Source organism: Eretmochelys imbricata, chromosome 4, assembly GCF_965152235.1.
Source record: "Eretmochelys imbricata isolate rEreImb1 chromosome 4, rEreImb1.hap1, whole genome shotgun sequence".
NCBI classification, from domain to species: domain Eukaryota; kingdom Metazoa; phylum Chordata; order Testudines; family Cheloniidae; genus Eretmochelys; species Eretmochelys imbricata.
In genome coordinates, this window is record NC_135575.1 from 118,583,214 (window position 1) to 118,595,262 (window position 12,049).

General features: G+C 38.7%; 1 protein-coding gene across 1 annotated transcript in view; it reads left to right on the forward strand.

Annotated features, from left to right (window-relative positions):
- SLC2A9 (solute carrier family 2 member 9) overlaps positions 1 to 12,049 on the forward strand; it is a 169,620-nt gene that overhangs the window by 81,692 nt on the left and 75,879 nt on the right. Inside the window, exons 9-10 of the mRNA XM_077815849.1 lie at positions 7,744 to 7,845; positions 11,757 to 11,832. Of these exons, the coding sequence (XP_077671975.1) occupies positions 7,744 to 7,845; positions 11,757 to 11,832 (178 nt within the window). The remainder of the gene's footprint in view (positions 1 to 7,743; positions 7,846 to 11,756; positions 11,833 to 12,049) is intronic.

Consider the following 12,049-nt stretch of genomic DNA (forward strand, 5'->3'; position numbering starts at 1 on the left):
TTTTCTTTTCTTTTTCCCCAAGTTTGTTTCTTTTATGCATTTGCCAGCATTTTATGTATGGTCAGTTTCACTGTTTTGTTGATGGCAAACTGCACCACTCTCCTGCACTGCTCTGGGTGGGAGTTCATAAGCACACTCTTTCACAGGAATCTGTAATTAGGTGTTTACAAATAGCAACAAAATGAAACTGAAACCAGGTCACCATCAGGAATAGAACCCAGAGCACAGGTCCCTACCAAGTGAGTTAATGAATTACAGTACCTCCATTGTCAGATAGCAACAGTAGACTTTTATCCTCTTTGTGGACTAGTCATTAAAAGATCCATGATGCAATTAGACAGTAGGTTATACAGGCAGCACGCTGTTGTGTAAAAAGACAGCAGAGCATTTGGTAGTAGTGCTTTGGGTCTACCCAACAGACGGGAGAGAAGAAAAACCATAATGTATATTTTTTGATAAAGAATCTAAAAAACATTCAATTCACAATATATCCTTAATACAGGAAGATAAAATTCAAATAGAAAGTGTCCCTTTAAGTTACCTTCTGGGAATAATAGCCCAGTAATAATAGGTTGATGTGATCCTTGAGGAAAAACAAACATACAATGATTATAATTAAGGCTAAGATTTTGTCATGGATAATGATTATAATTAAGGCTAAGATTTTGTCATGGGCTTCACTGGAGCCCATGACCTATTCCTGACTTTTGCTAAAAAATATCCATGATAAAATTGGAAGGGACTGGGAGCTCTGGGGCCCTCACCACCCATGGGGGCTCAGAGATCCAGGGTCCCTCTGCTCCTTCCCCTTCCCCCCCGTGGCAGGGTCCCCCTCCCCATAGTCTGCCGCCACCACCGCAGTGGGGAGCTGCGGGGGTCCCCCGCCCTGCTGCAGTGGCCAGGGAGCTGCAGGGGTCCCTCTGTCACTGCCAAAGTGGGGAGTGGCCAGGGGCTGCAGGGGTCCCTCTGCCCTGCTGCCACAGTAGGGAGCTGTAGGGTACCCGCCCTGCCTGTAGTGGCGGGGACCTGCGGGGTACCCCCACTGCCCATGGCTGCTGGCAGCTTGCGGGCCCACTGCCTAAGGTGGCAGGGGTGTCTTGCAGCTCCCTGCCGCTGTGGGAGGCGGCAGGACCCTGCAGCTCCCAACCGCGGGGCTGAACTCACGGAGGTCTTTGCAAGTCACAGATTCCATGACTCTCCGTGATCTCCGGGATAAAATCGTAACTCAAATTATAGTATTAATTTGCCCCTTTATAGCACTGTCTCTTCAAAGCATTTTCAAATATTATCTCATTAATACATAGCCATTACATTAATATATTTGCTTGCTTGCTATTAAGATCCAGTTGTGCAATACATGCTTGCATTAGTAACTTCATTTACATGAGCGGTCCAGCTGATTTCAGTTTGTTTGTGAAGCACTTTGGAAATCTTTGGAATGAAAGATACTGTGAAATCTAAGTAGCTTTTTTACAATTATTATTTTTTTACTAGTAAATACAGACTGTAATGAGAAAATACCCTTTGCCAGTATTACTGTTTTTTAAAAATTTACAGCAGTTCGCTAAAAATATTCTCTATTGCCTTTTTCCCCCCATAGAGTGCTTATAAAAAGATTTACAGCCTTTTAAAACAGCATTTTCCCCTTAATAAAATTAACCATGGAATAAAAAACTGTTAATTTTATCCAAGAGCAATGTTTATGCAGAACATCATCTATCATTTTATCCAGCTATAAATAATTGCCCATGCGAGCAAACATTTGGTTTTCTAAATTGACTGCCATGCTAATTTGTTTAGACCGCATAACATTTCAATAGCATGAATTTTTAGATGATTAAATTTTTAATGTGTTTCACTTAAACCTATGAAAGGTCTCCCAAATATGTGTGGTAAGTGGTAGCCAAAGAATACTCAATGATTTATTCAGTGTGTAAAGCACTTTATTCTTCTGGTCACAAAGAATGATTCACTAATTAATCTGTATTCATGAGCTCATCTTCATTTTGCAGTTTTTGAATGCAACTGTCTGTGATCCTTATGAAGCAAATTTGTGAGCTGAAAGATACTTAGACTAGTGTCACACCACATACAAATGTAAAATCTAGCAATGCTATAGTAGTGGAAAATAGCTACTGTCCCAGAAAATTTTCAAGAGCATTAGACATTCTTTTATGTGTATGTGTGTGTGTAGTGGTTGTCTTTTACTACATGGGGAATCTGGACTCAATAATGTAGGGCCAAATTATGATCACCAAACTCACCCTTAGTAGTACCTTAATCCACATGTATATTGAGGTCAATGTGACTATTTCTGGATTAAAATACTACTCAATGTGAATGAGGGTAATCTGGGCTGTGAGAAGCACTGAAATCTACCACAGAGAACCAACCAGTTCAAGTTCTAGTTTAACTAAGGCTCTGTCTACAGTGGCACTTTCGTCGCTAAAACTTTTGTCACTCAGGGGTATGAAAAAACACCCCCCTGAACAATAAAACTTTTAGCAGCAAAAACTGCTGGTGTGGACAGCACTTCATCGGTAGGAGTGTGCTCCCGTCAATGAAGCTACTGCTCCTCGCTGGAGGTAGTTTTATTTTGTCGCCGGGAGAGCTCTCTCCCAGCGCTGAAGTGCAACCACACAGTGCCCCTTACAACAGCACAGCTGCAGCAACACAGCTGCGCGGTTGTAAGGTGTGCAGTGTAGACAGAACCTAAGAAAGTAATCTGGTGCAAGGCAAAACCCAGCATTTCCTCCAGCCACCTCATCACCAAAAGGGGTCACTTGCCAAAACTATAGTTTAATGGGATGAGAGGAAGGGGGTACTATAATAATACTTAGCTCTTACGCAGTGTTTTTCATGCGCATCTGATGAAGTGAGCTGTAGCTCATGAAAGCTTATGCTCAAATAAATTGGTTAGTCTCTAAGGTGCCACAAGTACTCCTTTTCTTTATTCAGGACAGAGTCAGTCAGAAGCCTGTCAGGAGAAAAAAGTAATATAAATAATAATTATAATATTGAAAAGTAGTAGAGCATATTTAATAGCAGGTCTTAAGATATTAAGAGAGTAAAATTGGGCGTTTTTCTTAACAAAACTTGAGGGTTGGGGAAAATTTGAAATGAAGTATTCAGGAACCTACCGTAAGAACTACAGAATTGGGACCTGTTAGCAATTCCACTTCCTTATATAATCATTTTCACCACATAAACATGCCCAGAATTTTTGAATATGCTCTGATTTCATTATGTTAACACCAGTTTCTGCAGTTGACTCAAGTGGAAGCTATTGGCGATTGGTTTTTTAACACTGTATTTATTCAAAGGAGTTGTCAGTCAAAAGGTAGTTGTGTGTAATCTGTTGATAGAGAACATAGTTCCTTTGTTGACTGGTGATATATGAAGTTGTATTGCTACCTGAGAAAAGTTACATCAATGTAATTTTACGGTTGCATTATTAATTGCACAGAAGTCAAGAACTTCAGAGTTATGTTAATCACAGAAACCACCACAACTCTTCCTTCCCGGGTGTGTGCTCATGATCTCACAACGAAGTGCTATATTTTGTACTATTTGGCAGGTAGCACAATCCAGTGTAATAGAAAGCAGCTGCACTTTTTCTGTAACCATAGGTGAACACGTGTAGTATTTCCTTTTATGCCATATACAGTGGCTTAAGGTACAAAAAGATTTCTACCAGTTTTTACTGGTTTGAGAAATATTCCTATTACGGATAAATGGTGAATGCAGAACCATAAATGCTTTAAAACTGATAGAAACATTTTTCACACTGAGTAACAAAAACATCTAAGTGGGTTTTGCTAATTAACAACTTTTGAGCAAGTTATCTGTCAAAAGAGGGGCTTATAATCAAAGTCTGTATGTTATCTTAACTGTAGCATTCTTTACCAATGAAACATGTAATAACTCATTACAAGCTCAATAATATATGACTTTCTTTTTATTTATTTGTTGAGACCTTTTCTGTTTAGCTTTCTATTTAATTTCAGTGGAGCATTGGGATCAATAAGACAAGGGGAATGGGAAATTCAGGAAGTATTACCATTCTATAAATAGAAATAATAACAAATATGTAATGTGAAAAAACATGGTAAACCATATACCTGACTGTGAAAAGAATGCTTTGGTATAGTTGTGTTTTGCTTCCTTTCCATTGTTCCCCCCCACACACACCTCCACTGAAAACCAGTAAATAGTAGGAAAGAGTCAAATGATTTCTTAGTTAAGAGAATATTAAACTTTTATACAAGATGTAAGGCTTTGGTGGCACTCCCAATCTGCTTGTAGTGCTGTAGGTATGTGCAAACACACACACATACACAAAATGGTCTAAACTTTCCCCCCTTCCTGGGGTTTGCTGTATTATTAAGGTAACAGCCATAAATTTCAACCTGATCTTGGCTGTTTCTCAGATTGGTCCTTGTATGAAATCTTTGCTCATACCCCTAGTTTCCTTTGTGTCACAATGACATTCATACCCTTTCTCTATTTCAGTACAAAAACACAATGTTGTGTAACACAGAAGGTTTCCCATTCACAACCACCACCAACTCTATATGAAAATTAAGGAATCCAGTTATGTCAAATGCATTGCAAAGCATCCAATCACCAACAACTTGTAGAAAGCGCAGTCTTCATCCAGCTCTATTCAACGTTTCTCATCTCTCACAACCATAAACAAATGTCCTACCAGAACAAGGTTATCCATATGCATAAGTGTTTTCAAGACTGGCTCTTTACTGGTAGTTGAGGGCTCACAACATCTCACAAAAGTGTTCAGCACCTTATATATCCAAGTCTCAGCCACTGAAACTATCGGAAGTTTTTAGAAAGGTCAAATTTTATTTAGAGTGGCTTATTAGATTCAAAAGGGGACAAAAGTTTAAAACATAGCATGAAATTGTAACTTGTCATTCATATGTCATTATAGTCCTATTTTTATATATGTGTGTGTGTGTGTATGTGTGTATATCAAATTTTATATATATATATAAAATAAATATAAAATTTGAATCCTTAGGTGATGCCCAAACCAGTTTCTTTTGCTATTTAAAATAATAAAAACCTCTTCATTTTGTTACTTAAAATAACTAGAACAATCCAAAGTGAAAGTAAAATGAATGAAAATAGTGCTGGAATCCAAAATAACTTGCACTGTAGGCATGACTTCTGAAGCATGACCATATCCAAGCACAATCCACAGCTGAAACTACAGTAGCATGACATTTATTTAACTTGAAAATAAAAATACACCTCTAGGATTGACATATATGGCAGGAGAAGTATTTGTAAATGCTTTCAAGGAAAAAGAGGTATAGAAAATCTGAAGCTAGTTTTTAATTGTCTTTGTGTCTTATTTTGCACCAGTTTCCATTGTGGTTTATAGATGACCACCTTATGCCGAGGGACAAACTCTGTGCATGGTTTGTATGACAGTTTAACAGAAGAATCCTACAGGAATTCTGTTTTGAAAGATAACACTGTTCTCACTCTTACAAATGAATAACACGTCTTTTCGCTTGCACCATAAACCACTTAATTAATTAATTATAACATTCTCTCTATTTCTGTTAATGACTTACTTCCTACAAGTTCATCTGGGTTCTAGTTTTAAGGCAATAATGATTTACATTTAGGTTTATTGTGATGAACTGCAAAGCTGAAATGAAAACTGAGCCCTGGTCTACTCTGAAAAGTTTGTACTGGTATAGCTGTGTAGTTAGGGGTGTGATTTTTTTTTTTGCCAACATAACTGTGCTGCTGAAAGCCCTAGAGGTAGAGGTAGTTATGCTGGTATAACTGTGCTTGCTACCAGCATATTTTCTGCTGGTTTCCAAAGTGGCATAAATTATACTGGTATAAGCACTTTCATACTGTCAGCAGTACGCTGGTATTGTCTGTATCATTAAAACAGCAAAACTTTCTAGGGTAGACCTTCCCCCTAGGCACCCTCAGGCAGGGACATTCAGAACACATTCCTATCATTCTGTGGGAGACATTCAGCAAAGAAATACATTTCTTTACCTTTTAAATTTCTTTTACTCCCTCTGTGAAATTTTCTGGCAGGTTCTGTTTAGCTACAGGCATTGGTGTTTATTCTATGACTTGATTATTGCAATCAGAATTACCCAGAGGGGAAAAAGAATTATATAAAGGTAATTTACTCTCTCCTGTTTGGTCACCACAGACTGTATTATGGGGACTTCCCTGCATAAGGGAGCTAGACCTCAATCATGCAAGGAGCTGAGTGCTCTGGCACAGGTCCAGCAAAGCACTTACACATCTGTTTAACTTCTAACACATGAGTAGTCCCATTGTGAAGCATGTGCTTTGCTAGATCAGGGCCAGCATGCTCAGCACCTTGCAGGATCAAGTCCGTAGGGCATGGTCTACTAGCTGAAGCACAGAGATCTGTCTTCTGTTCCAAGCTCTGCCAAGGACTTTCTTTGTGAGATTGGGAAAATCTCTTGGGCTAAAATTTTCCAACTACCTCTACAACGGGGTGCCTCTGTTTTGACCCAGAGTTACTGGGCTTGAGTATGTTTACTTGTGCAGTAGGGAAGGATAATTCTCTCCACTACTAATGAAGTTCTGTGGCCTGTGTTGTGGAGGTCAGACTAGGTGATTATAGTGGTCCCTTCTGGCCATAAAATCTACATGGGTTGGTTTCTTTGGTCCACTAAGTTCACTTAGTGCTGCGTACCCCCATGCCTCTTCCATAACAACTAGCAGAGCTGAAATTTGTGGAGAGAGTACCCACTCCACAAGTGTTGTCCTCCCCCTCCACATCTACAGACACGTGCCTGCCTATAACACAACTTTTCCTGGAATTCCATGGCTGCAAACCACCACGGAGGCCCATGTAATTTAGAATTCATTTCATTTCTGCATTTCACCTTTCGCATGGGTGATGCTTGAACTCAGGCTTTCCGTCCAAGGTAACTATTTACCTGGCAAATAAATATTTGAGTCTACCTTTTTAAAATCATCTGAAGCAGTTATTTGACACATACCTTTTAGATTTCAAGTAATGTTACCCTTTCTTCATAAGAAAGCGATTTTAATTAGTAATTACTGGTGGGAATAGCATGTTAAAGAATGTTCTGATGTGTCTGGTCTAAAATGTATCTCACTCATTTACATATGAATCTAGGAAAATCAATTATTTTATACTAACCCTTTTTAGAGCTCTTTTTATTATATTCCTCTTTAGCAGACATACTCTGGTTTTATGTGATTTTTTTTAATTAAGTTCCTTTGTCTGCAAAGTAGTCAACATAAATAAATGAAAAGGTGCATAAATGCACAGGTTTCTGTGTATCTATGCCACGTTTGAATGAGATTTGATATCCACTGCACTAATGGAAATTGAACCTTCACCATTGCACTTTAAGACAGTCGATTACAAGTTTCACATTCTTCCATGTATAATCCCATTATGGTTCTGTAGGGGAAAAAAAATTTAACCCAACCAAATATTACTTATTTGCTCTATTTTTAATAAGCAATGCCGAATATTACAATTACCTGTTTTCCAAAAGATGTTAAATGATGTAATCTGACTGTAATTATGAACACACTGTAGCTGAGAATTAACAAAATGAAGTTAATTGTTACTATCTATGGTTTTTACGTAGCACCTATCACTTCACTATAAGAATTTTGTTAATTAATGAAGCTCTACTGGTTCTTCAAGAAAGTAAAATACCATTTCTTCTTATTCAGGGTTTAGCTGTTGAACGACTTGGACGTAGACCTCTGCTTATCGGAGGTTTTGGTTTGATGGTCATCTCCTTTACGATACTTTCAGTATCCCTGACTTTACAGGTACAGTATATTCATTACGTAACTATTCTCTTTCATTTCTCTATTTTAAATGTCCGGTATATAGTACTTCTTGGCTTCAGCTTACTTCTGTTGACCATTCCAACTTTTGATTAAGTTTAAATGATGGCCTATTCTGAATTGGAGATTTGAAGTTCTGTCTTCTGCTTAATTATAAACTTAATTATTTCAGAATGTGACTGTTAGTCATAATGTGATCTAAAAGATTGTCTCATTCATTTCTTACCAAGTGAGAGTTTCATGCAAGCAGATTGGAGAGGATAATTTTGCTCATGGTTGAGAAACGCTGCATTCAACACCTCATACTTTTGCTGTAAAACAGTATATATCGTCTTGAAATTTCTTGCATTCTCTATGTGCCTTCTGTTTACTGGTGACTTTTTTGAAAAAGCAAAAAGGTTAAATTCAAACAGAAGGCTCCTGGGGGAGAAAACATTCCAGTGCGACCGTAGCTTTGAAGTTCAGTTCAGCTATTTGGACTCAAAAGGTGAAGATTCATTATTTGTTGGAAGGAAGCACCTGGCATGGAGATGCAGGGTTAGCATTTATTTCGCAAGTGATTATGTCAAATGATTGGAAGAAGGTTATTAAACAAACTATAACACTGAAAGGAAATCAGTTTGTCTGCCTTTTTTGTCCTCCGTTTATCTGCATTATCATGTACAGCTTTCTTTTGTTCTTGGGGCCTGAAAAGTAGAGTTCTGATAGGTTGGAACAGCCTGCTTTTAGTGATCTTTCAGCAAGTTGTTCTTCTGCTGGCTATAGTCAAGATTTCTCTGTCTTTGGAACAGCAGCTAAAATGAGCCTCACCATTTATCTTACTGCAGTATCCTGTTTCTTTGCTTGAGTTAATACTAAGGGAGCCACTGACGGTATGTCTATATTGCAAACCAACGTGTAATTATACTATGGGTAGGTATACCTGCTCTTGCTTTAATCTAGCTAGTGAAGGTAATAGTAGCAGTGATGATGTGGCAACACAAGCTTCAGAGCAGGCTACCTATCCCAGTAAAATCCCGCCAGGGACCCCGGGTACATACTTGGGTTCTTTTCCCATGCCCCTGTTTCTTCACCGCTAACGTACCTGCGCTAGCTAGCTTATGGCTAGCACAGGTATGGTCACTGGGGCTATAATTATACTTTATTGTGCAGTGTAGACATACCCTCAGAGTCAATGTGAGTAGCATGTGAACGTAGTAAAACCATCACAAGAGCTAGTGAGTGGAAACTGAAGCCAGACAAATTCAAATTGGAAATAAGGCACAAATTTTTATTAGTGAGGGTGATTAACCAGTGGAATAAAGTACCATGGGAAGCAGTGGATTCTTCATCTCTTGATGTCTTCAGATAAAGACTGGATTCCTTTCTGGAGATGTGCTTTATCTGAAGACAAGTTATTGGGCTCAGCATAAGGGTAAATGGGTGAAATTTAAGGGCCTGTGTTCTACAGGAGGTCAGACTAGATGATCTAATGGTGCCTTCTGGCTTTAAACTCTATGAATCTGTGAACTATCTGAATAGGACTTACCATATTGTCAACTGTATGAAACAACAGAACTGTACTTTACAGACGAGGTCATAAAACCAAGGTTGTTAGCACAACCACAAGACACATAAGATAGAAGGCTGCAAGTTTTGTTATGAGCTGACTGAAAAGTAGGCGTTTCCAAACCCTTTGATACATAATGTGACATGTTTAAACTAATTGGACTAGATCTTCAGCTGTTGTAAATCAGTGATGCTCCATTGACTGTGAGTTAGATTTTAGTGGAGTGACGTCAGTTTACATTAGCTGAATATCTAGTCTATTATGCATTAAGTATTAGATATAAGTCTGAACCAAGAACCCAGGATGCAAACAGCCTTGAACTCAGAGGAAAATTATATCTGGTTCTGAATTTGCACCTGTGTCCTCTCTGTATAAGGGGCTAACAAGTTTAGATCTGTGTTTTGGATCCAACATGAGCTCATCTCTGATAAATGTATAAGTTTATGAATTCACACTAATGCCAAGAAGAGCCTTCACATATTATCATATTTTGAGAGTTAGTGTATAAATGAATAAACAAGTTAAAAAGGAACAAACCAGTATAGTACTTTTTTGTTTGAACCTGTACATCAGTCATTTATATTGGCAAGTATAGGTATGATGATGCTTCAGATACTCTAAGTAAATATATCTTCATATTTTGTAAAAATAACAAAGACTTAGTAATATGCAACCTCACTATAACATTCTGCTATTCAAAATTTTCTGAGAAATAAGATGAGACCACAGGGCTGTGGGAAGAAATCGGGAGTTTTTATTTTTCAGCATTACATAGATCAGGGACTGTGGTCTGGCAATTCAGTAGAATTCTCTCTCCGTATTTGAAGCTAGAGGGAAAGCTCATATAATTTAGAGAGATCCTATTGAATCAAATGTTGCCTTCCTTTAAGCTCTTCTTTTTAATCTTAGTCAGTTCCTTTTGATTACTTTTTACCTGTATTGCTGTTGCTTCACTTAGTTTTCTGTAGACAAAATGAACTCCTCACAAAACCACATAATCTGTAATAGAAATAGAAGTGTGGAACTTTGGAAGAATACACTGGCTGTGTCTACACTGTAAGCTGGAAATGTAAATTCCAGGTCAGGGAGACATACCTGCACTAGATCTGATTAAACTAAAGCATTAAAAATAAAGTGTAGCTGCAATGGCACAAGGAGCTAGTTGCCCTGAGCACATACCCGTGCAAGATGCTAGTTATGTACCCTGGGCACCTATACCGTCTCACCGCTCACGTTGCTGAGGCTACATTCTGTTTTACCACATTAGCTTGATGAAAGCTAGTGCATGTAAGCCTCTTTGAGCTGGAATTGACACTTCCAGCTCGAAGTTTAGACATACCCAAAGACTTATAAAACCATCTACAATCTATGGCAGTGGTGGGTAACCTACGGCCCATCAGGGCAAGCTGCTGGCAGGCCGCCAGACCATTTGTTTACATTTGCACGGCTGCCTGCAGCTCCCAGTGGCCGCGGTTCGCTGTTCCTGGCCACTGGGAGCTGCAAGCAAATGTAAACAAACGGTCTGGTGGCCTGCCAGCGGCTTGCCCTGATGGGCTGTGTGCAGCCCACGGGCCGCAGGTTTCCCACCACTGATCTATGGGCTTGATCCTGTGGCTGTCCTTTTCCATACAAAACTTTCCTTTACTGCAGAATCAGATCCATTAGGTTGTTTGTCTACAATTTCAGGATGTGGCTGAATATCCCAACCTGTTTGACCACACCCAGTGTATATTATTTTAAGCTTAGTACGTATGAAAGGCCATACTGGATAAGACTAAAGATCCATCTAGCCTAGTATCCTGTCTTTTGCCAGGTGCTTCAGATGGAATGAACAGAACAGATAATCATCAAGCAATCCTTCCCCTGTTACCCAGTCCCAGCTTCTGGTGAACAGAACTCCCTGTCCCATTGAGAGACGTGTATTTAGTCCATCCTTCACACAGATTAACTTTGTCATTTAAAAAATCTGCCATACTGGCTTTAATAATATGGCAGAGACATCTGGGGAAGGTGACTAAGAAGAGTTTGTGCAACCCAAGGAAACTTTCACAGCTTGGCTTGAATTGCAGCATAAGAAGTTATGAGTTTTTTGAATATTTGTGGCTTCTTCAATGTAGCAGACCTCTTGACATTTCACTGTATAGATTCCAAATTTTAATTTTAATACAAATTGTCTAATAAATATTTCAGGAATACTGATTTCTAAGACTAACTCTTGGCATAAACCCTAATCTATGGAAAGAATGTAAAGAATATTTTGTATTCCATGTGATCTCTTATTATTGATTAGGCATTTGACATAAGTAATGCTAGTGTGGGTTATTTTTTGTTGTGTTTTTTCCAGAATCGTGCATACTGGCTCCCCTATCTCAGTATATTTTGCATTCTTGCAATAATTGCATCATTTTGCATTGGCCCAGGTAAGTAATTTTTTTTCATGTTCTTGTATGTCATTTCTCCATGCACCAAACACTAAAACATGCACATTGAAGTGACATGACATTAGACTTTGCTATGTGTGTGGCAGGGATTTGTGTGTGTGTGCCTTGTATAAGAAGATAATCAGAAAGGTTAGTCTCCTGTTGATAATGCTTCTGGGGTTCCCCATTGCATGTCAACTCTATATAGACTTCATGA